Here is a 24,925-nt window from a genome sequence, read left to right on the forward strand (position 1 = left end):
CAGACCCCCAGCAGTGCCAGCCCTGAAAGAGAGGTCACTGGCCAAGTCGTTTCGGAGAGGCAATGAATATCCGGGTAGCTAGCTACAGTGGTGAAATCAATATTTGAGCTATATAGGACATTCAGTATTATTAGTTAATGCCAATTTGAGAAAAAAAACAACAACAGAAAGACTGATACTTGGTCATGTCACAGCCAAGCCTTGAACCCAATTCTCTGGTGTGCGAGTACCACTGAGCCACAGGGGTAGTTGAGTGGGACCCAAACGAAAACGAGGGAATCCAGAAAGTCAACTTAGATTCTTCTCAAAAAAATGAGGTAGCAAAACAAACAACTTAAGTTCTTCTCAGAACGAGGAATACAAAATATTTTAACAGTATAATAACCATGTAAAGAAAACTCCACGAGGGGAGAAAACAAATTAGGGATGGCTGACGTGAAACTGACGTTTCGACACAGTGTCGAGATCCCGAAGCGCAAGTGTTTCGAAACACTGTACCAACGCATGATCTGAATTACCCAGGTCACGTGACTAAAGTGTTTCGAAACACCTGGTCACGTGACTAAAGCGATTCAAAGCATCGATCAGTTCAGAAGCGTTTCGACACTTGGAGAATCTGCATTTGACTGATAGGGTCAATCTTAAGCTTTTGTCATGTATGGCCTAGTGGACTGTGCGTGTGCATGTTGTTACAGACTTCATATGACTTTTGGGTTCGAATCCCGACTTGTACAAATACTTAAAAATCGTGATTTTATGTATTTTAATCATGTTACTGTGTATGGTGTAGTCTAGATATGACACAGCTGCTGATACGCCATCAATTTAGCATCATTTTTGTAACTGTAAAACAATAATTAATATTTTTACAGTACTATGATGGTTGGGTTTAGAGTTGTGGTAGACGTTAATAAAATAAATGGGAATTTTAAATGAGTAATATAAATAATTCTTGTTAACTTCTGTCCACAACTGTATCTGATCTATCAACAGCCCTGTTTTATGACCAAAACAAGCCATATTTATTCACAAAGTGTTTATTCGGATGTCAGACCAATGTTGAAACTGAACGATGTACGAACAAAGAATCTCAAACTGATAATAAAGCATTTCAAAACTGCTATATCAGCCAGGATTCGAACCAACAATCCCGCAATGGTAGTCAGGAACCCTAACCACTCCACTATATCACTTGAGGGTTCATTCCTAAAAGTGGGGTTTAATACCTCATTCTGCTCAATTGTTCTTTGCTGAAGCTGTTCCAGTGCAATACATAAAATGACCACTAGGTGTCACTGTAAAGTGGGGTTTCAAAACGTTTCGAAGCTTCGACACATTTGCTTCAACTGTTCAGTGTTTCATGAAGCCTCGCTTTGCCCACCACTAAATAAGGCAACAGGAAAATAAAACAGCCTTACTAGACGTAGCTCAGGACATCAAGGGACCGCAAGGCAAGTTCAACAGGGATGACTCAAAAACCGAGTGAGGAACAAAACAGACAAAGTGACAACTTAAATACACAGGCTGGAACAAGTCACAGGTGATCAAAATTAGAGTAAACAAGGACACACAAGGAAGAACAAAGGTAGAGGGGAAACACGGGGACCTCTAGGGGAATGGAGACAAAGTGCAGGTCATAGTTGAACTTGTTACTTTCATCATCAGGCTGATTAAATACAGCCTATATAGTCAGCACATTAAAACCTGCTATTTATATGAAGTATTTTGGAATTTAAAAATATAAAGTGGTGGCCAAAATGATTAGAACAGTAGTTTTTTCACCAGCTTTTTCACAGTCAGTCAATCAGTGTTAGTAGCTAACAAAACCCTCACATAAAAACACCTCAAAACATTTTTTAGCTGGTGAGAATACAGGTGTTCTAGTAATTCTGCCCACCACTGTTTACCATAAACTTAAAATATGAAAATGTCTGAATATCCCTTTTGTGTTAACTGTGAAAGGGACACTATAGGATTTATATTTTGGCTAAATAGGTTAGATATCTTTAGGCTATACTAAATTAATAATAAAAATGTTTTCATTTGGCTTAAAGGTGTTTAAAAATTGTCCTGGGTTTTAACATATGCATTTAATTATAGCTACTTTGACAGAATTCAACTCATAACTCATCACACACTGTTCTCCCCTACAGAAAAGTACATATAGGTTCAAGTGAATGCTTTTTAAAGTAAAAGTATCGGTAACGGTGTCAATATCGGCGATACTAGCCCTGTATTTACTTGATATCGGATCGATACCAAATTTTGCAGTATCGCCCAGCCCTAGGACAACATACTACTCTTAGGTTTCTTTTTTTTTATTTATTCTACTTAAAATATAAGTCAATTCAAATAGACTTGCCCAAGCGATATTGTAGTCAATTGTAACCTATTGATTCAAATGTAATGAAAAAAATTAAAAATAACATGCATACACACAGTGCTCAGCATATATGAGTACACCCTTCAGAAATCCCCCTTTTAAATTCATCCTTTTAATAGAAAGCTTTACAGTATTATATATGTGCATATACATTAGATTAGTCAGTAATAAAACCAAATCTGGAGCTTATCTAACAAAATAACTTACGATAACGATCCAAAAACTAGTACACCCACATTTATATGCTATAGAAAAATATTAAATACGAATTTAAAAAAAGAGAAAATAAATTGAAGCAAAAAAAAAAAAAATTAGATTAGTTTTGCAATATTTTTTTCTTAAATTTAATTGTATTATCTTTTAATTTCGAAATATGTTTGGTGACTAAAATATTATTTTTATAAATATATCTGTTTAATAAATCTGTTTTGTTTAAATGCAGCACAATACATTACCTATATTCACTGAGAAATGCATACAAATATTCGTCCTTAAAATGGGCTATATTCATGCTATATATTCATATAAATCTATATTCATGCTTTCTTGGATTCAAACCTCATAATCTAATTGAATTACGCCAAAATAATTGTCTCTACTGAGGCTCTAATTTTCTCCCTGCATTTAAAGGGATAGTTCACCCAAAAATGAAAATGTACTCACTAATTACTTTCCACTTTTTGGAACAGGAAGCAGTTTTGGTATAGATCAGGATGTAGTTTTCTTGCTATAATATTACATTTAAAATTGACATCTTGTGTGGTATTGCAAAGTTTTTTTATTTGTTTATGGAAATTCATAAATACCTTTGTCTTTAGTGCTTTTTAAACATCATTTCAAAAGATTACATCCATTGTTACACTGCAAAAAAAGTTTATCCTGGACCAGGCCGTATCCTGAGCAGCTACTGTGGTGGTCATGGAAAAGTGGAGAACACGAGACTGATTCCTGTGACGCTCCAGAGACAGAGACGAGTCTTCACTGAGGCCAGCTTCCAGCCTCCGCCACTGAGACTGCAGCTCTGCACAAGACGTTTGGCCAGCGGAGAAATTAAAATGGTCGTGCCCAACTGAGCCCGGTTTCTCTCAAGGTTTTTTTTTCTTCACTTTCGCCATTTAGTGAAGGTTTTTTTCCCTCTCCGTTGTCGCCACTGGCTTGCATGGTTCGGGATCTGTAGAGCTGCTCATCGTTGGATTTGCTCCTCAGTGTTTGGACTCTCAGTAGTGATTATTAAACCACACCTTGAACCCCTTCACTTCGTCGGTGAAGTTTGTTCCTCGTCGCTGTCGCCACCGGCTTGCTTGGTTTGAAACTTGTGGAGCTGCGCATCGATGGATCTGCTCTTCAGTGTTTGGACTTTCAGCAGTGAAATTTGAGAATTTACAGCAAAACACTGTAAAAAGGTGTTTCTATAAGTGTATATTCATTAAAATTCTAGATTAGGCTTACAAGCTCAAAAGTCAAAACAGTGAAACAAACCAATAAATTTAAAAACCTAATTTGATGCCTTTTTATATTTATTTATTTGTGTCTAGTCCTCCTTCGCTCAAATGTCAAGCTATGCCCATGATTCAATTCAATTCAATTCACCTTTATTTGTATAGCGCTTTTACAATGTAATTTGTGTCAAAGCAGCTTCACATAAAAGGTCATAGTAAATAGGAACAGTGTAGTTCAGTTTGTAGTGTTTAAGTTCAGTTCAGTTTAGCTCAGTTCAGTGTGGTTTAATAATCACTACTGAGAGTTCAAATATTGAAGGGCAAATCCAACGATGCGCAGCTCTACAGATCCCGAACCATGCAAGCCAGTGGCGACAGCGCAGAGGGAAAAAAAACTTCACTAATTGGCGAAAGTGAAGAAAAAAAAACCTTGAGAGAAACCAGTCTCAGTTGGGCACGACCATTTTAATTTCAGCGGTGGAGGCTGGAAGCTGGCCTCAGCGAAGACTCGCCTGTCCCTGGAGCATCACAGGAATCAGTCTCATGTTCTCCACTCCTCCATGACCACCACAGTTGCTGCATCAGTAGATGTATCTGTCGTTTTAAAAAAGTCGCAACTTTAAAAACCTTTTAATAAAAAAAAATGCTTGAAATCATAGTATAAATGATGATAAATGATGACTTTTAATATATTTATAATAAATGATTTTTACTTTTTTTATAAAGTAAGAAAATTGGATTCTTAAAATTGGAGTTTTTGTCATGTTTCTAGTCCAAATATCTAAAATTTCTAAGAAGTATTTTCTAGACAAGTACAGAACGTTAAAAATTAAGTGTGTTTTTCCCTAAAACTAGAAGAATAATCTTATTTCAAAGGAAAAAAAAGTTATTTTGCTTACCATATTGGCAGATTATTGTGCTTGTGTTAAAGAAAAACTCACTTCGTTATGACTTATTATTTCTGAAAACAAAACAAAGTCTTTTGCTTGTCTGAAATTCTTCTTGATTTAAGACTTTTTGGATGTTTGGACTAGAAGCTACACACAAAAATACATTTCCAGTGCAGTTTTTTTCAGAAGAAGCCAGCTACAGTAACTGGGAAATCATAAATTCGTAATTTTGTCAGCGAGCGCAACAATATTCAAAGTTTTAAAGTGTGCCGAGAGGATTGTGCGTGTCTGTGTGATGTATTATGTAACACATATCAGAGAGGAAAGATTGTGTTCTTCTGTCAGCCTGTCGGGCTTACCCCTGCATTAGTCTCCTGACTGGGCTCTCTGGATTCCCGAGCATTTGCATCTCAGACAAACATTAAAAGTTCCATCCGAGAGCTGACTTTGTTTTTGTTGAGTAGCCAGAATAATGACAAACGGGACAAGGATATGATGCTTGTTAGAATAGAAGCGGGGGAAAAAAATGGAAATGTTGCTCATTTCCTCTGCCGTTGTCAGGTTGAGCTAGAGAAAAATAATCAAATTAAAGGTCTGTGAAAGTACATTTTTAGATTCTACATTTGCCGTAATCTCAACTGAAACATAAAGACGGGGCAGGACATATAGTAGCTCCTCCTCTTAGTTAAAAAAACAGCTAATAGCATTTGTTTATATCACAGCTCTGCCAGTGAGAGTGGTTGAGATCAGTCACATTAAATAAAAGGCAAGTGAGAAGATGGGGTTGGGCATGTCAGATACTAGAATGCATTTGATTGGTCAGAAGATTTGATGAGAAATTGAATATGTCCAAAAAATCATGGAAATGACCAGGACGTGAAGAAAAGTTGTTTCCAGGGGGAGGAAAGTTGATCATATTTGATCAACAAGATACCTTGTTTAAACAAGCACTACTTTATACATATAAAAGGTGTTTACAGCGGTTTGATTGACAAATATGAATTTGTTAATGGTGCCAAATGGCATTTTGCATTGTTTACGTCTTTGCTTAGGTTAGGTTAGGTTAGGTTAGGTTACTTTATTTATACCCGAAGGTAGATTTGGTTTGCAGTCAAGAGTCCTCATCTCACAACAGTGCCACACAAAGAAACTCACATAATAACAACAACAAATAAACATTAGGACATAAAAACATAAAAACACTTATAAAAGTATAAATTAATAATCACTTCAAGTGTCCACCCCCCCCCAATAAATGTTTAAAACGATCTAAAATATACAGGTCACCGAAACACCTCTGCTTTAGTCTATGCCTTATTTAAATGTCTAATGGCTGCTGGTATGAAACTATTTTTGTATCGTTTCGTTCTACAGCTTAATACTAGAAACCTGCGACCAGAAGGAAGGAGCTGAAATTCTGAGTGCAGGGGATGAGCAGTGTCACTTAAAATTGAATTTGTGATTCTCTTTTGCTTAAACATACACTAGAAACTATGCATGTAATAGATCAATTTTAACAAATAAAATACTTACCTATTGTGGCTCACAATCCACAGCTTCTTCTATGATGGTTGGAACTGCTCTTTCTTTGAGTAGTTTTTAGCCGAATCCAGCACTGAACTGGGTGAGTTTCTGGAAGCTGTCCCTTGTCAAATACTAGAGCTATAGCTTTTTTTTAATGCTCTGGAACATAATTAAAATTAAATTGAAAGCACTTCTCTCTTTATGTCATGTCTTTCGGAAGCCCAAATCCAGAAACAGAAGACACTCTGTGAAAATAGCAGTGTTTGGACTACATTTTAACTTTCTCTGCTATAACATTATAACGCCTCTGGCCATGCCCCTTTGCTGCTCGGGGCGTATGCTCATAACCTGAAGGTTAACCCGGATGTATTTTTTTTTGTAGTCCCCAAACTTTGTTTGCTGTAGGCTTTGCTAAGCTAACTCAATGTCAATGAGTGCCAATGTCTTTCTTTGCATTGAACTTTGAGCGTATTACAATTAGAGATGTTGTTTATGTTCACACAGCTACATTACACTACTAAATTACATCGACTAAAGCTTGAAATATGATGTTGTAGTGGACTACAACAATCTACTACTACTATTCCTTAGTAAAAGGTAATCTCAGGCAACTTTGTGAGCTGGTTTCAAAAGATAACCCCTTAGTTAATATGTTTACTATTTAGGAAAACTCTTAGTGGTGAGATAAAAGTGTGAATATGACCCTTGGAAAGTAGGAACAGTAAATTTTCTACCTTCCCAAATTAATATCATTTTAAATGATGATCTATTTTAACAAATAGATAATAAATCATTTAACTTAAAGCAATTGTTCTTGGAACCATGTTCCTGGAACCCACTGACTTAAATTATTTAATAGGCCTATAGCTGAAATATGATGTGCTTTGCCTGGCATATTGGTTCATCTTGTTACCACACTCAAAGCCATGGCATCTTTCCAGAACATTCAAGAACACCTTTACTGAACAACAGGTCTTGTCCTCTACCCGATGAAGAAGGGTTACATACATGTTCAAGTTGTTTCCTTTCATTGGATGGAAACCTTGGAACCAAGTCATCGTTCACATTATAAAACTGTATGAAAGTCTACAGAGAGGTCAAACCTGCCGCCACACAGATATCTTGTTAAAATAGAACAGAAGCTGCTCTTCTTCTACAGTGATCTTCAATGACAAGAGGTGAAGATAACCCATGTGCCCCACAAGAAAAATGGCCTCTTCCCCTAGAGCAACATCTTTTGTTTCATAGTGATAACACCTTTGCTGAACCAGCAAAACAAAGAGGAAAAAATATATCAAAGCCAAGAATAAAACTGTCTTAAGAGTCAGAATTCTCCCTGAAGCTGACTTTACCAGTTCAAATAGAGGACCTGTTATAGATAGGTCTCAGGAAGGCAGAAAAGCAGATTCTTTTTTCATTGAACCTCTACCAAATCAGATCCGTGGTCTGATAATGCAATGTCCGTTTCCCAGTTCTCAAACCATTCCTTGACATAGGAAATGTTGAATGTCAGAAACTCGTTTTCCTGGCACATTGGTTCATCTTGTTACCACACTCAAAACCATGGCATCTTTCCAGAACATTCAAGAACGTCTTTACCGAACAACATGTCTTGTCGGCTACCCAATTAAGAAGGGTTACATACATTTTCAAGTTGTTTCCTTTCATAGGGTGATACCTTGGAACCAAGTCATCGTTCACATTATAAAACTTTAGGAAAGTGTACCGGGAGGTCCAACTTGCCGTCAAACAAATATAATCTTAAAATAGAGCAGAAGCTGCTCCTCTTCTGCAGTGATCTTCAATGACAAGAGGTGAAGATAACCCATGTGCCCCACAGGAAAAATGGCATCTTCCCCTAGAGCAACATCCTTTATTTCCTAGTGATAACACCTTTGCTGAACCAGCAAAACAATGACAAAAAAATATATCAAAGCCAAGAACAAAATCTAAGAGTCAGAATTCTCCCTGAAGCTGACTTTACTAGTACAAATAGAGGACCAGCCTGATCTCACGAGAAAACGTAAGTATTTTACGTTTAATCAGTTTAGTGGCTAATTCGTAGGAATTCATACGAGTTCAGTCGTACGAAATTGTACGATTTTAAAAAGGAGCCGTGGGACCTAACCCCACCCCTAAACCCAACCGTCATTGGGGGATGAGCAAATCGAACTAAAATGTACAAATTAGATCATATGAATATATTAGCCACTAAATCAAAACGTTACGAATTGCCGTGAGATTGTGTTGTAGATAGGTCACAAGAAGGCAGACAAGCCAATTCTTCTTTGTTGAACCTCTACCAAATCAGATCCGTGGTCTGATAATGCAATGTCCATTCCCCAGTTCTCAAACCATTCCTTGACATAGGAAATGTTGAATGTCAGAAACTCGTTTCCCTGGCACATTGGTTCATCTTGTTACCACACTCAAAACCATGGCATCTTTCCAGAACATTCAAGAACGTCTTTACCGAACAACATGTCTTGTCGGCTACCCAATTAAGAAGGGTTACATACATTTTCAAGTTGTTTCCTTTCATAGGGTGATACCTTGGAACCAAGTCATCGTTCACATTATAAAACTTTAGGAAAGTGTACCGGGAGGTCCAACTTGCCGTCAAACAAATATAATCTTAAAATAGAGCAGAACCTGCTCCTCTTCTGCAGTGATCTTCAATGACAAGAGGTGAAGATAACCCATGTGCCCCACAGGAAAAATGGCATCTTCCCCTAGAGCAACATCCTTTATTTCCTAGTGATAACACCTTTGCTGAACCAGCAAAACAAAGACAAAAAAAATATATCAAAGCCAAGAACAAAATCTAAGAGTCAGAATTCTCCCTGAAGCTGACTTTACTAGTACAAATAGAGGACCAGCCTGATCTCACGAGAAAATGTAAGTATTTTATGTTTAATCAGTTTAGTGGCTAATTCGTAGGAATTCGTACGAGTTCAGTTGTACGAAATTGTACGATTTTAAAAAGGAGGCGTGGCACCTAACCCCACCCCTAAACCCAACCGTCATTGGGGGATAAGCAAATCGTACTAAATTGTACGAATTAGATCGTACGAATTCATTAGCCACTAAATCAAAACGTTACAAATTGCCGTGAGATTGTGTTGTAGATAGGTCTCAAGAAGGCAGACCAGCCAATTCTTCTTTATTGAACCTCTGCCAAATCAGATTCGTGGTCTGATAATGCAATGTCCATTCCCCAGTTCTCGAACCATTCCCTGACATAGGAAATGCTGAATGTCAGAAACTTGTTTACCTGGCACATTGGTTCATCTTGCTACGACACTCAAAACCATGGCACATTTCCAGAATATTCAAGAACACCTTTAATGAACAACAGGTCTTGTCGACTACCCAATGAAGAAAGGTTACATACAGTACATTTTCATGTTGTTTCCTTTAATAGGGTAATACGTTTGAACCAAGTCATCATTCACATGTGTATGAAAACTGTATCAAAGTCTACTGAGAGGTCCAACCTGCCGCCACAGAAATATTTTCCTAAAATAGAACAGAAGCTGCTCCTCTTCTACAGTGATCTTCAATGACAAGAGGTGAAGATAACCCATGTGCCCCACAAGAAAAATGCCATCTTCCCCTTGAGCAACATCCTTTGATTCATAGTGATAACACCTTTGCTGAACCAGCAAAACAAAGAGGAAAAAATATATCTAAGCCTAGAATAAAACTGTCTTAAGAGTCAGAATTTTCCCTGAAGCTGACTTTACCAGTTCAAATAGAGGACCCGTTATAGATAGGTCTCAGGAAGAAAAGCAGTTTCTTTTTTGTTGAACCATAAGGTCTGATAATGCAATGTCCATTCCCCAGTTCTCAAACCATTCCTTGACATAGGAAATGTTGAATGTCAGAAACTCGTTTGCCTGGCACATTGGTTCATCTTGTTACCTCTCCGTGACCAGTAATCAATCAGAGCCTGGACCACATTATCATGGGAGCTTATGGGATAACAAAAAAAACAACACAAGAAGGCGGGACAAAGAAAAAGACACATACAATGCGCAACAACAATAAATAATTAAATAAATAAACTTTAGTGGTAACAATTAGGAACAAAAGACTAATTTTACCAATCTGGAGCAAATGGTATCCAATTAAATCAATAACCCACCTTTTTATGGAGCTAATATTATGCCAAAAAAAATCTGAATTTGAATTGTGTTCATTTGAATTATTTACAATGGTAATTTAATTCAAAATTATTAAATGTCCTTAAAATTGTTTTGAATTGAATTTCTTCAATTGAATTTGAATTTCTTAATTAAAATTTAAATTTCATAACTTGAACATCTGAAATATAAGAAAATAAAATTTTTCAAGGCTGATTTTTTTTATAGACGTATTTTCAAACTTCAGATTTTTTTGTGTTCTCTATTCATAGACTGCAGATATCCAGTTTGTAAAAATTTCAGATTTTCAAGAATTCAAATTAAGATATTTAAATTAAAAAAATTTTAACAGCATATAAAAAAATCAGATTTATTTAATTACAATTGTCAATAATTCAAATTAACACAATTCAAATTTAGATTGGTTTTGGTATATTATTAGCTCCATACCTTCTTGAGCCCCACAACAGAGTTTGTCCAAGCTAAACGCAAACTTATCTGGGTAAAATCAACAGGCCTTAAGCTACGGTCACACCGGGCTTTGTGTGTGCGAAATTCTGTCGTGCAGGGCTGCGAAAAGGGGCGGGATTAAACAAGATGATTAGACATTATTAAAGCGAGCGATTGCTCAATGTTTTTATTTTCTGTCCAGAGAGGTCCTGTTTTGATCCTCGATTGGTCTCACACAGTCAAGTGGCAAGATTTCGCAGGTCAGAGTTCACCAAGCTTGAACTTTGCACTGCTGCAACCTGCGAAATTTAACGCATGACCCCGCGTTTCCGGTCTGACGCATTCGCGTGCGTTTGAATGGAAGTCTATGGGAGGAAAAGTCAAGTGTGACCGCACCTTTAGTCAGAAGATGATTGTGAATTGTCAACACAATCTCACAGCAATTCGTAACGTTTTGATTTAGTGGCTAATTCGTACGATCTAATTCGTACAATTTAGTACGATTTGCTCATCCCCCAATGACGGTTGGGTTTAGGGGTGGGGTTAGGTGCCACGCCTCCTTTTTAAAATCATACAATTTTGTACGACTGAACTCGTACGAATTCGTACGAATTAGCCAATAAACTGACAAAACGTAAAATACTTATGTTTTCTCGTGAGATCAGGCTGAAATTGTTGCGCTTCCGTTTTTTTTTAAGTTTGCATTTCAGTCTTCTATATTGAAATCAAACACCAGCGTTTCCAAACTAAAACGAAATCTTCTTCAATTTCAATATGCTCTGTTTTCATGGGTCATAGATGCCATAGTGTGGACTCCAGGTGTAACGCTAACAAAACCTATGTGTGTTAAAACAGTATCATAATAACTTGCCTCATATTCTGTGTAGTAATGTGATGTGAATTGATTGTTTTAAAATACTTTCAATATATTTGTCTTGAAAGCTCAATAAAAGCTCATATTTGATTAAATTGCACCATATAATGGCTTACATCATTGAACCAGTTTCAGAATATAATGTATAAAATATGGGAAAAAAGTTTACTTGGAGCTCTCTCTTCAATATGAACACTTTTATTGTCGTTTTATTGCTTTATTATATGCCTGCCAAGAAGAAAATGAGCTCTTCTTTTCTTTCTCCATCGTAGTCTCCGCAGGCCTTCATTCCCAAACAGCATTACAGAACACCTTTGAAAGTTAATTTCATTTTTGTTGCAATGTCATTACTCTGCTTCTTAATAGGTCTCTTATCCTGTTGCGAATGTCAAGAAAAATGATGTTTAATGAATGGATCATCTTAAGAAATAGACAAAATTATGCACAGAATTTCTGATTATCACGCAATTTCTTTACTAAGTTTATTAGAGCTTTACTGTTAGTTGTTTCTTTACAGGATACAAAATAACAGACTATTTCACATAGAAACTGGCAAAAACTAGCCCAAATGTTTAGCTACTTTCATTTTGAATAATACCGAGTTAAAGAATGATATTATCACACATTTGTAATATGAAAGGCACAACAACTGTGCTATTTTCCAAGTGTGATTTGAACAACAAACTGTGAGAGTCAGTGTTTGGCAAGTAGGTCAGTTCAATTTACGCATGAATGGTTAGACATATTTTGGGAAGATGAGATTAAGAGACAGATTTGAATGTTTGAAAAAGTCTTAACCCAATCTAATAGCAACTCTAAGGGCTCTATTAAACATCTAGAACAATATGGTGCCAGGTGCGATGCAAGTGATAGTTTCAGCATGGCGTGAGTATCATTTTCAAGTCCTTTGCCACCTTGTTTACATAGCAAATGTATTTGCGCCCATTTGTGTGCTCATAGGCCTGCTGATCTGAAAATGAATGTGTTAAGGCCACTGCTGAACTATGCTATTGACAAAATGACGGCTGTTCTAAAGATAATAGCACAAGGATTTTGGTCTAAAACACACCTACACCTTACTCGATACACAGACAGGGATGCACAGCAGCACACAAATATATTCAAATGTTAAAAATTAAAGGATTTATATGTAAGATATTATTATTGTCTACACAGATATAAAAATTCTACCTCCTTCCAGACCTTCTTCACCTCAGGGGGCTTTGCTGATGGTTTGTTCATGAGCAGATTTGTTTCCTAGCTAGTGGAGCATTCAGTCTGCTTACAAAGTATGCCATGTCAATAGTAAATCCACCATGGCGCTACTGCAACTCGCTCTTAAGCTGCGGTCACACTTGGCTTTTCCTCCCATAGACTTCCATTCATACGCACACGAATACGTCAGACCGGAAACGCAGGGTCATGCGTTAAGTTTCGCAGGTTGCTGCGGTGCAAAGTTCAAGCTTGGTGAACTCTAACCTGCGAAATCGCATCACTTGACTGCATGAGACCAATAGAGGATCAAAACATGACCTCTCTGGACAGAAATTTAAAACATGGAGCAATCGCTGGCTTTTTAAATATCTAATCATCTTGTTTAATCCCGCCCCTTTTCGCAGCGCCGCACGACAGAATTTCGCACACACAAAGCCGAGTGTGACCGTAGCTTTATAGTGAATGGGAGATGCTCAAAACACACCCATAACTCATTAAAAGAATACGGACAACCATTTTAGGCCAATGCGCTGGGCACACCAACCATTTTTCCTGTGCTTAAAATAGCAAAAGTGGATATTACGAGCACCTGCTTGCGCTTTAAGGCTGATTTATACTTCAGCATGAAATATGAAGTACAATTTATGCGCATCTTGGCATTTCCATCCAGGGTTTTATTAAGCGATACTCCAAAATGCGAATAAAATAGGTGGATGGATCAAAAGGGATCACCTAACGCAGAAGTATAATTCATGTTCAGACCATGTGTCCTATGTTGTATGCCCTAAATAGAGCCCTATGTTGTTAGTAGAATCCTCGCACTTGATTATAAACAGCTCGGCTTGTTAGTAGCCTAATTAGTTGCTGCATCTGTGCTTTTTAATTTGCTCATTGTCAGATCACTAGTCAAACTTTATACAGCCATCGGCGCTCTATGGGCTTGTGCGTTCATGCTAATTGGCCCTGATTAATAACGCAGGCCCTTAGTTTGGTTACATTGAACCGGACATCATAGTTCATACTTAAGATTTTTTTTTTTGCTAGCTGTCACTGTTAACATTGCGAGTGTGTTCTAATATTTATAGGGACACTGTCAAGCGCACACAGTACATTGTCTTCTGCATATCTTGCCTCATTACGTAGCTATCTTTGAGGAAACGTGGTCACAAAACAGAAAAAGCTCTCAGAAGTTCTTTACTCTTTAAGTAGGTCGGTATAAATTATCTGTGAGTTGGTGACAGACTATGCTAATAAATGATTAGAGCATCTATGGAGCAGTATAGATCTGAGGGTTAGAAATATAGCAGCTATGGAAGACATTGCTGTGGTACTGTAGTTCTAGCGGATTTTTGAAAGCGGATTTCATTTTGAATGATTCTTTTGCTGGGCTCCTACAAACAGAATTAATGAGTGAAATCAGAGTTTGTTGTGACAGGGTGCAGAACATTATTTGTGAAATATATTTAATAAACATATATAAATATATATATATACAGTTGAAGTCAGAATTATTAGCCCCCCTTTTAACTTTTTTTTTTCTTTTTTAAATATTTCCCAAATTATGTTTAACAGAGCAAGGAAATTTTCACAGTATGTCTGATAATATTTTTTCTTCTGGAGAAAGTCATATTTGTTTTATTTCGGCTAGAATAAAAGCAGTTTTAAATTTTTTAAAAGCCATTTTAAGGACTAAATTATTAGCCCCTTTAAGCTATGGAATTTTTTTGATATATATATATATATATATATATATATATATATATATATATATATATATATATATATATATATATATAGTCAATTAAATTCAATTCACCTTTATTTGTATAGCGCTTTTACAATGTAGCTTGTGTCAAAGTAGCTTTACATAGAAGATTATAGTAAATTGAAACAGTGTCAGTTCAGTTTTCAGTGTTTAAGTTCAGTTTAGTTTAGTTCAGTTCAGTGTGGATTTATAATCACTACTGAGAGTCCAAACACTGAAGAGCAAATCCATCGATGCGCAGCCATTTAATTTCAGCTGTATATGAATTTCATTTGTGTATGCAGTTGAATACACAATTATTACATTTGGATTAATTATAAAATATTCCCCAAGTGCTATTTAATGGATTAATTCAAACACATAATAGTTTTAATAGCCAATTTCTAATAACTACTTTCTTTTGATTATATTAACTAGGTAAGTTAGATTAATTAGGCAAGTCATTGGACTCCAAGTGGTTTGTTCTGTAGGCAATCCAAAAAAAAAGGGTCACTACAGTGCATCGGGAAGGTATTGAAGGTTTTTATGTTACAGTCTTATTCCAAAATGTATTAAATTCATTTATTTCCTCAAAATTCTACACACAATACCACATAATTTGACAGTTATGAAATTTGTTGCGCCAAACGTAGTGGCCGTGGCTTTAAATCGCGATCAGCCACTTTACACACTGTAGAGTAAGATCAGCTCAGCTATGACAGTGAGCGTGCACATCTCCATGCGTATTTGAACAGCTGTTATTAGAAATCATGCAGTTTCTTTTCTTCTAAGGGCTTGTTATGCAGTCTCTGTCACCATCTTGTGGATGGACAATATCAACCGTCTTTGCCATACCTGTGTCTACGAAATTATAAATATGTAAAATAGGCACTGTCCTTATAAATAATCTGCATAGTTGCAATCTAAACAACTACATTCACGCCTAAAAAAGCCTCAAAAGATCATATGTTGTCCAACAGTTGCAATATTTGTCAAACTGTAGAGTGTCCTATGCTTGTTGCTGTGTGTGGGCGGAGTAATACACAAGGGTGTAGGGTTAAGAGGCTGGACGAGTGCTTTCAGAATATCGCACGCTATCAGCCAATGAGATTCAAGAACCAGAAAGAACTGTATAACATATACTATATATATATATATATATATATATATATATATATATATATATATATATATATATATATATATATATATATATGTTGGTTTGTTTTGTTAGCAGCACGGAAATCAGAAAACTGTTCTCAGAAAGTATGTGTTATTATTTATTTAATATATATCGCAACATTGTCCCGTCATATAGCCAAACAGTGTCTGACATTGCAATTGTGATACTAATAATCGTGCAGCATTATCTTCAACTATGTGCACTTAGTTTATTTATTTGTTTAAGATTATTATAAATTACTAGATCATCAATACACACTTAAAACATTATGATTATAATATAGGATTAGAAATTAGAAATATAGCAGCCCCCCCTAAAATAGGTCAAGCAACGCCCACATGGTAACCACTTTGTTTTCTGTCAGACTGATAAAAAATAGTAAATAAATAAAACCTGATATGAGCTTGTTTAATGTAGGCCTTTTTCATATATTTCTCCCTTTCAGGAGTGACCACCGTCCTCACTATGACCACCCTAAGTATCAGCGCAAGAAACTCTCTTCCCAAGGTGGCCTATGCCACAGCTATGGACTGGTTCATTGCTGTCTGTTACGCCTTCGTCTTCTCGGCTCTCATTGAGTTCGCCACTGTAAACTACTTCACGAAGAGGGGTTACGCCTGGGACGGCAAAAGCGTGGTGCCAGAAAAGGTAAAGCGATTTCATTTTTCAAAACACTTCTGGATGTTAACGAAAACACAATCGCAGATGCAAATGTGATTAAAAATGAAAATTCTGTCACATTTTATTAAAAAAAGATAGTGTTTAATGGTTTCAGACACTAGTGCAATCTATATGGGCCAAAGATAAAATAAATCAGTTATTAGAAATGAGTTATTAAAACTATTATGTTTAGAAATGTGTTGAAAAAATAAACATCGGGCTAATAATTCTGGTGGGGGGAGGGCGCTAATAATTCTGACTTCAACTGTATAGGGATGGAATACATTTTTCAGATATTTCACTTTTCATATAATTGACAGTGAATGATCTGGGGCCGCTAATCTTCTTGTTATGCAGTCAGCCAAACAGCTTAGTCATGACATTTTTGCAATGACCCAAGAGTCTTTAGTCAGATTGCATTTGTATTCAGGTTGAGGGAATAGAGAAAGGAGAATCCATATCTGCCATTGTGGAGTAAAAAAAACAAACAAAACCATCTATTCAATGTGACTACTTCTGCACATCTCATTATATTAGACAAATTATAAGGACTTACTGTATTAATTATGACTTGGTATATACAGTTGAAGTCAGAATTATTAGCCCTCCTGAATTATTAGCCGCATGGATATTTTTCTCCTCATTTTCTGTTTAAGGTAAAGAAGATTTTTTTCAACACGTTTCTAAACATAATAGTTTTAATAACTTCTTTTATCTTTACTATGATGACAGTATATAATATTTGGCTAGATATGTTTCAGGATACATGTAATCAGCTTAAAGTGACACTTAAAGGCTTAACTTGGTTAATTAGGCAGGTAAGGATATTTAAGTGTCATTGAATTATGATGGTTTATTCTGTAGATCAGTGATCACCAAACTTGTTCCTGGAGGGCCGGTGTCCTGCAGATTTTGGCTCCAACCCTAATCAAACACACCTAAACAAGCTAATCAAGGTCTTCCTAGGTATACTGGAAACATCCAGGCAGGTGTGTTGAGGCAAGTTGGAGCTAAATCCTGCAGGGACACCGGCCCTCCTGGACCGAGATTGGTGGTGGGGGGGGGGGGGGTATGGGGGATGGGGGTTTAAGAGGGCTAATCATATTGACCTTTCAATGCTTTGTTAAAAAATAAAAACTGCTTTTATTCTAGCCGGAATAAAACAAATAAGACATTCTCCAGAAGAAAAAATATTACAGGAAATACTGTGAAAAATTCCTTGCTCTGTTAAACATCATTTGGGAAATATTTAAAAATTGAAATAATAATTATGACTTAAATTCGGTTTGAACCACATAAAATTCTGACTACTGTGTATATACACAAATTAAAAATAATAATAATTTTCCATAACCAAAAAACTTGACTATGCACTGTATATGAGCTTTCTCATATATATGAGTTCTTGATTTTTATTTCATATCATTGTAACGAGAATGTTTATATTAATGGTTTAGTATCTCCTTAAAATGTGCAAGCTCTTTTATAATAATGACTATATTTCATACTATTGATAATCCTTCTCTTAATTATGAATACTTTGTGTAGGTATGCGCAAAGAGACTGGGTGTTATTGTGGTACACTACTGACATCCACTGGTCAAAGACATATTAATACTGTATGAGAACAGGAAATGTGGCATGTAATTGTTTCTTTTCAAATAAAACTGAACCTGTATTGTCATTATAGCATTAAAATAGATTATTCTTATCATTTTTGTAGAGTTTCATAACAATATACTTGTGTTTCAAGTCTGTAACAACAGATAGGACTGGAATATTTGCATATGAATAAGAAATTCATCTGCTATCTTTTCAGAAGCACTTTACACACATTATACATTACAAATGCCTTAAAGACTTATTTCGTTGTCTGTTTGAAAGGAGCTATTTCTGAGATAGATTAGTCCTCTTACACTACTAATAATTGCCTTTATATTGTAGATAAAAATAATGTACTGGGAGATGATTATACCAACATGTAAATACATCAAGTTCAAGTTGAGCTTTATTGTCATTCCCCTACATGTGTGGAAATACAGAGGAACGAAATGTCATGTCTCGCAGGACAACGGGGCTACATAATTCATCATAAACACAAACACAACACTGGACATAAGAGCTATTTTTATTTTAAAAAACCTATGCACAACTAACATACTATAAGATACTCAACTGTACACCTAAGACATGCTATACAGGCACTTTTACATGAACAATGATTATACCAATATGCAAATGCATAGAGGTGCATCTCAATACATTAGAATATGATCAAAAATTGAGTATTATGAATGTTGAGTGCTGTTCATAATTTTCAGTAGTCTGACATTTTACTTAATATTCAAATTGTCAGACATACTGAATTTTACCAACCAGACAACATTGTCTGTCATAAATCTGTCATAAACATGATTCATCATGAGGCTATTATAATTGTGACATAAATTTATCATTATTTTTCCTGATCTCATGGAGCAAATTGACTTAAATGTCATCAAATATTAGTAACACTGTTATAAAATGAGTAATTAGTAATGACACTTTTAATGAGAAGTTTTAATGACCAATTCATATTGTTCCACTTAAAAAAAAAGATCAGAAAAATATTAATGACAATTCTAATGGCCTCATGTTTATGACTGATTTATGACAAATTATTTTGTCTTGGTGGGGCAGTAAGGTTGCTGGTTTGAGCCCTGGCTGGGTCAGTTGGCATTTCTGTGTGGAGTTTGCATGTTCTCCTTGTGTTGGGTTTCCTTTGGGTGCTCCGCTTTCCCCAACACTCCAAAAACATGCAGTACATATGAACTAGGTAGGCTAAATTGTCCATAGTGTATTTGTGTATGTCCTGGTCCTCCAGTTTGGGGGTTTAGCATTAGGCTAACAACTCATCTCATGAAAACTAGGAAACAAAGTTTACGAAACACCAATACGGTGTGGCTAAACATCAAGTTTGATATATAAATGGCCCTGGGAGTAAGTGAATAAGTATTTAGTCTTGGTAATGTCAAGTTGTCAACAAATGCATCTCAAACTATGTCATTTTGCATTTAAATTGACATAACTGAGCAAACGACACTTAATGACAGTCGTCATAAGCATGCATAAAATCTTCCTCAGATTCTCGAAAAGTCATGATTATAAAGAGCTCATATACACCCCTTCAAATGAAGTGTTACCAAATATACTCTTATAATATTATCTTGCAATACTGACAACTTTTTCTTGTTGATCTTCTTTACAGCAAAAGAAGAAGAAAGAGTCTTTACTAAAAAAGAACAACACCTACACCGCTGCCACGGCAACAGCTTTTGCTCCGAACATTGCCAGAGACCCTGGTTTGGCAACCATTGCTAAAAGTGCCCCCCCTCCCCCAACCGAGCCCAAGGAAGAGCCAAAACCCAAACCTCCAGAGGCCAAGAAGACCTTCAACAGCGTGAGCAAGATCGATAGGATCGCCAGAATAGCTTTCCCACTGCTATTCGGAACCTTTAACTTGGTGTATTGGGCAACTTACTTGAATAAAAAACCCAAATTACAGGGTATGAACCTACAACCACACTAATTCTATCTCCTCCGTTTTTCCTTTTGCTTTCTCTTTGTTTTCATACGTTTCTAACACAAAAACGGCGAAAAGAAACAATTTGTTTCAACGATAGTCAAGTTCCCACTTTCAAGTTTGTGTAATGTAAAATGTAACATACCGTATCTTCCTATATGATAAAAAAGAGGGACGTATATGCATACAGACACAGTATATCATACCTGAGAAATCGCTATTCCGCAGACGCACATAGAACAATAGTTTTAAACTCTCTTCCTAAAGGAATAGTTCACCCAGATAACGATATTAAACTTCTCGTCGTGTTGTTCCAATCACACAATGAGAAACGATGTTGCTTTTTTGTTAAAATGGCAGTTTAGTGGCCTGAAAAGGACACACACACTAACAAGCAGCATAAAAAAAGTGGAAGTCCAAAGTGAAGTCCTGTTCTTCGCATACAGTAAGGCTGCCACATGGTTTCAGAAGATTTGCTATATAGATCTTATATAAATAGTTTTTTATGCATGTTTGTAGTCTTTTTTATTTATTTATTTATTAAATTCTCCTCGGACTTATGTGGTGACTGTATTGTTGTATGTGTAAAAGTGTGTCAAATCCTTCTACTGTTTGTGTTAAAGAAAAAAAAACGACAGTTTTGGGTGAACTATTCTTTTACGATGTTTATTTCAGCATTGCGATGTGTTTTGATTTGATTTTTTTTGCATTACATTAGCAATGCACATGGAATATGTTTGCATGGGCGAAGCTTTTTTAGAGCCAGTCAACAGCTGGCTTCTAACCAGTCATGTATTTGGGTTATTTTATCTGTTTTCTTTAGCCTGTGTTCTGGATCTTACGTTATTTGACCTTGTGTTCTACTAGGGTTCCATTAACAGCAATAAAACATGTCTCAGTGGGAAGAAAAAACAACAATCATTTACTCATGGATACAAAAATTGTAGAGAACGTTTAAAAAAAATACAAGAACAATGTGTATATCATAAAGCATTCTATTTATTTTGTCTTCATGTAAATATTATAAAGTGTTAGAGATGTCAATAGTCATTTTGAGCTTTGCTAAATGTAACTACAAGGTACAAACTCAGTGTCTGACAGAGAGAGAGAGTGCAATTTGTTCCGACTTGTACGGAAAATTGGGTCAGTTTTCAAGATTCTCTAAACAATTTGTTTGGATTGTTTATTTTTCATATGAAATTGTCGATACGTTAAATCAGTATATGTTTATAAAGGAAGGGATAGCATAGATGCTTAGAAAGAATGTAAACCTCTCAGTCTCAGTGTTGGAATGCAATTTTATATAGTTAGCACTAAAAACAAACTCTTTATTCATTATTTTAGTAGAGGGTTTTTAAAATAAATTTGTGGCTGGTGCACATGATACATAGAAACGATGGCACTCGGGTAATCCAATGCTATCTCGCGTTAATTCGCAATTTTTAGATTTATTGGCTAATTCGGATCAATTTGTGCGATCTCATTTGTACAATTTAATCTGCGGTCACACTGCACTTTTCTCCCCATAGACTTCCATTTATACGCACGCGAATGCGTCAGACCGGAAACGTAGGGTCGTGCGATTAAGTTTCGCAGTATGCTGCGTTGGAAAGTTCAAGCTTGGTGAACTCTGACCTGCGAAATCGCATCACATGATTGCGTGAGACCAACCGAAGACCAAAACATGACCTCTCTAGACTGGAATTTAAAACATGGACCAATCGCTCGCTTTTTTAAAATGTCTAATCATCTTATATAATCCCGCCCCTTTTCTCAGTGCCGTACGACAGAATTTCGTAAGCTCAAACTCTAGTGTGACTGCAGCATTAAGCTGTGGTCACACTGCGCTTTTCCTCCCGTAGACTTCCATTCATACGCACGCGAATGCGTCAGACCGGAAACGCAAGGTCATGCGTCTAGTTTCGCATGTCGCTGCAGTGCAAAGTTCAAGCTTGGTGAACTCTGACCTGCGAAATCGCATCACTTGACTGCGTGAGACCAATCGAGGATCAAAACATGACCTCTCTGGACAGAAATTTAAAACATGGATCAAATCCCTCGCTTTTTTTAATGTCTAAACATCTAGTTTAATCCCGCCCATTTTCGCAGCACCGCACGACAGAATTTCGCACACACAAAGCCCAGTGTGACCGCAGCTTGAATATGTACAATTTAGTAGTTTGCCCATCCCCCAATGACAGTTTAGAGGTGGAGTTTGGTGCTACGCCTCCTTTTAAAAATCGTACATTCGTACGAATTAGCCACTAAACTGACGAAACGTAAAATAGCTACGTTTCCTCGTGAGATCAGGCTGGGTAATCACTTATGTGCTGCTACTCTCTAGCATCACTGCAGTGTGAGCAAATCAGAGTAGATCAAGAGTAGTGCCTTGTATATATTTGCAAGTGGAAAGGGTACTTTCTTAGAAAGTGCTCTCCTTGTTTGTTTTAATTAGACGGGCAACCTTTCAAAAATATCACTGAGGGAAAGTATCAGCCACACTGCCTTTTTGTCTCACATGCCATAGTGAAAATATAACCATACTCCATTACAGACATGTTTGTCACTGCTTGTTAATGAAAACTAAAAGAAAACATGTCTAGGTATTAGCCATGTACGTGAATACACTGTTCTACATTTAAAAAAAAGATGAAGAAATATGTCTTGTAGTGCTATAACAATGCCAAATTTTTTTATGTTTGTGGCATGTCAGTTGCTCAAGCACCTATCGAAAAGAAACCAAACTTATAAAGGATTAACGTCTCTATTTTTGGACTGAGAGAAAAAACAAAAGTTCTCTGAAACGAGGAACTTTGACATTATCATACTTTACTTTGATGTAGCAATATAGATTAGCAAGGGCTTTTATGTGGTCGAAGTGATAAAAGGCACACCGTTATAATCGATTTGAGTTGCAATTGACATGTTTATGTGTATCTAAAATGTAAGAAACTCCTCTGTTTGGTCAGTTTATGTCTCTAAAATGCTTTTTTTTTCTTTTATTTGTTTTTAATGATGTACACGATTTTTAAATTTGTACGTTTTTTTGAGGGTATGCGCAATTGGATATCAGTGTAACGTTACCCAATTTATTTTAATCGATGACCTTGACAAAGACCGTTTTGATAGTATGAGTTTGTGCCAGTTGGAGTAAAGACTGACGGTTTACTCTGGGATATGTGTGACAACCAATGCAATCTCACGACAATTCGTAATTTTTAGATTTAGTGGCTAATGCGTATTTTTTTGTACGTTATCGTTCGTACATTTTAGTAGGATTTGCTCATCCCCCAATAAGAGTTAAGGGTGCGGTTCACCTAATTAAAAAAATCGTACATTTTCATATAAATGAAATTGTATTTTGTACGAATTATAGTTAAAGATGGGGTTTGTCGACACGCCTCCTTTTAAAAATCGTACAAAATCGTAGGAATTACTACAAAGTAGGGTTAGGGTTAGGGTTAGGTGTGGGGTTTGTTGACAGACCTCCTTTTAAAATCGTACATCTTCATATAAATGAATTTAAATGAATTGGGGTTAGAGGTGGGGTTTGTTGACACGCCTCTTTTAAAAATTGTACGAAATCGTAGGAATTTGTTCGAATTAGGGTTAGGGTTTGGTGTGTGGTTTGTTGCTCCTTTTAAAAATCGAACATCTTCATATGAATGAAATTGTGTGAATGTTTACGAATTAGGGTTAGGAGTGTGAGTTTGTTGACATGCCCCCTTTTTAAAATCGTACGAAATTGTGTGAATTTGTACAAATTAAGGTTAGTTGTGGGGTTACTAGACACACCTTCTTTTAAAAATTGTACGAAATTGTATGAATTTGTTTGAATTGGGGTTAGGTGACAATAAAAGTGATTTGATTTTGATTTGATTAGGTGTGCGGTTTGTTGACACCTTTTAAAAATGTACATTTCCATATGAATTAAATTGTATGCATTTGTACGAGTTAAGATTAGGTGTGGGGTTTGTTGACACGCCTGCTTTTTAAAATCGTACATTTTCATAAAAATGAATTCGTTTGAATTTGTGCAAATTAGGTTTAGGGGTGGGGTTTGCTGACTCGCCACCTTTTAAAATTCTAATAGGGTTAGGATTAGGTGTGGGGTTTGTTGACACGCCTGCTTTTTAAAATCGTACATTTTCATATAAATGAATTCGTTTGAATTTGTGCAAATTAGGTTTAGGGGTGGGGTTTGCTGACTCGCCACCTTTTAAAATTCTAATCGGGTTAGGATTAGGTGTGGGGTTTGATGACATGCCTCTTTTTTTAAATTGTACGTCTTCATATGAATGAAATTGTATGAATTTGTACGAATTAGGGTTAGGAGTGTGAATTTGTTGACATGCCCCTTTATAAAATCGTACGTAATTGTGTGAATTTGTACGAATTAGGGTTAGGTGTGGGGTTGGTGGACACGCCTCTTTTTTAAAAATTGTACGAAATCGTATGAATTTGTATGAATTAGAGTTAGATGTGGGATTGGTGGACACGCCTCTTTTTAAAAATTGTACGAAATCGTATGAATTTGTATGAATTAGAGTTAGATGTGGGATTGGTGGACACGCCTCTTTTTTTAAAAATTGTATGAAATTGTATGAATTTGTACGAATTGGAGTCAGGTTTGTTGACATGCCTCCTTTTAAAAATCGTACATTTTCATATGGATGAAATCGTATGTATTTGTACGAATTAAGACAAAGTGTAAGGTTTGTTGACACAACTTTTTAAAATCGTACATTTGCATGTAAATGAATTCATATGAATTTGTACGAATTAGGGTTAGGAGTGGGGTTTGTTGACATCCATCTTTATAAAAATCATACAAAATTGTATGAATTTGTTCAAAT

The 24,925-nt window shown here is 36.1% G+C and overlaps 1 protein-coding gene across 3 annotated transcripts in view; it reads left to right on the top strand.

Moving 5' to 3' along the window:
- The window catches only part of gabra1 (gamma-aminobutyric acid type A receptor subunit alpha1), a 55,618-nt gene extending 35,185 nt beyond the window's left edge, over positions 1 to 20,433 (top strand). For all 3 annotated transcript variants that reach the window (XM_056446294.1, XM_056446295.1, XM_056446293.1), the window contains exons 9-10: positions 16,293 to 16,495; positions 19,755 to 20,433. In XM_056446294.1, the coding sequence (XP_056302269.1) occupies positions 16,293 to 16,495; positions 19,755 to 20,075 (524 nt within the window). In that variant the 3' untranslated portion in view covers positions 20,076 to 20,433. The remainder of the gene's footprint in view (positions 1 to 16,292; positions 16,496 to 19,754) is intronic.
- Positions 20,434 to 24,925: the final 4,492 nt, after the last annotated feature.

This window comes from Danio aesculapii, chromosome 21 (genome assembly GCF_903798145.1).
Source record: "Danio aesculapii chromosome 21, fDanAes4.1, whole genome shotgun sequence".
NCBI lineage: Eukaryota > Metazoa > Chordata > Actinopteri > Cypriniformes > Danionidae > Danio > Danio aesculapii.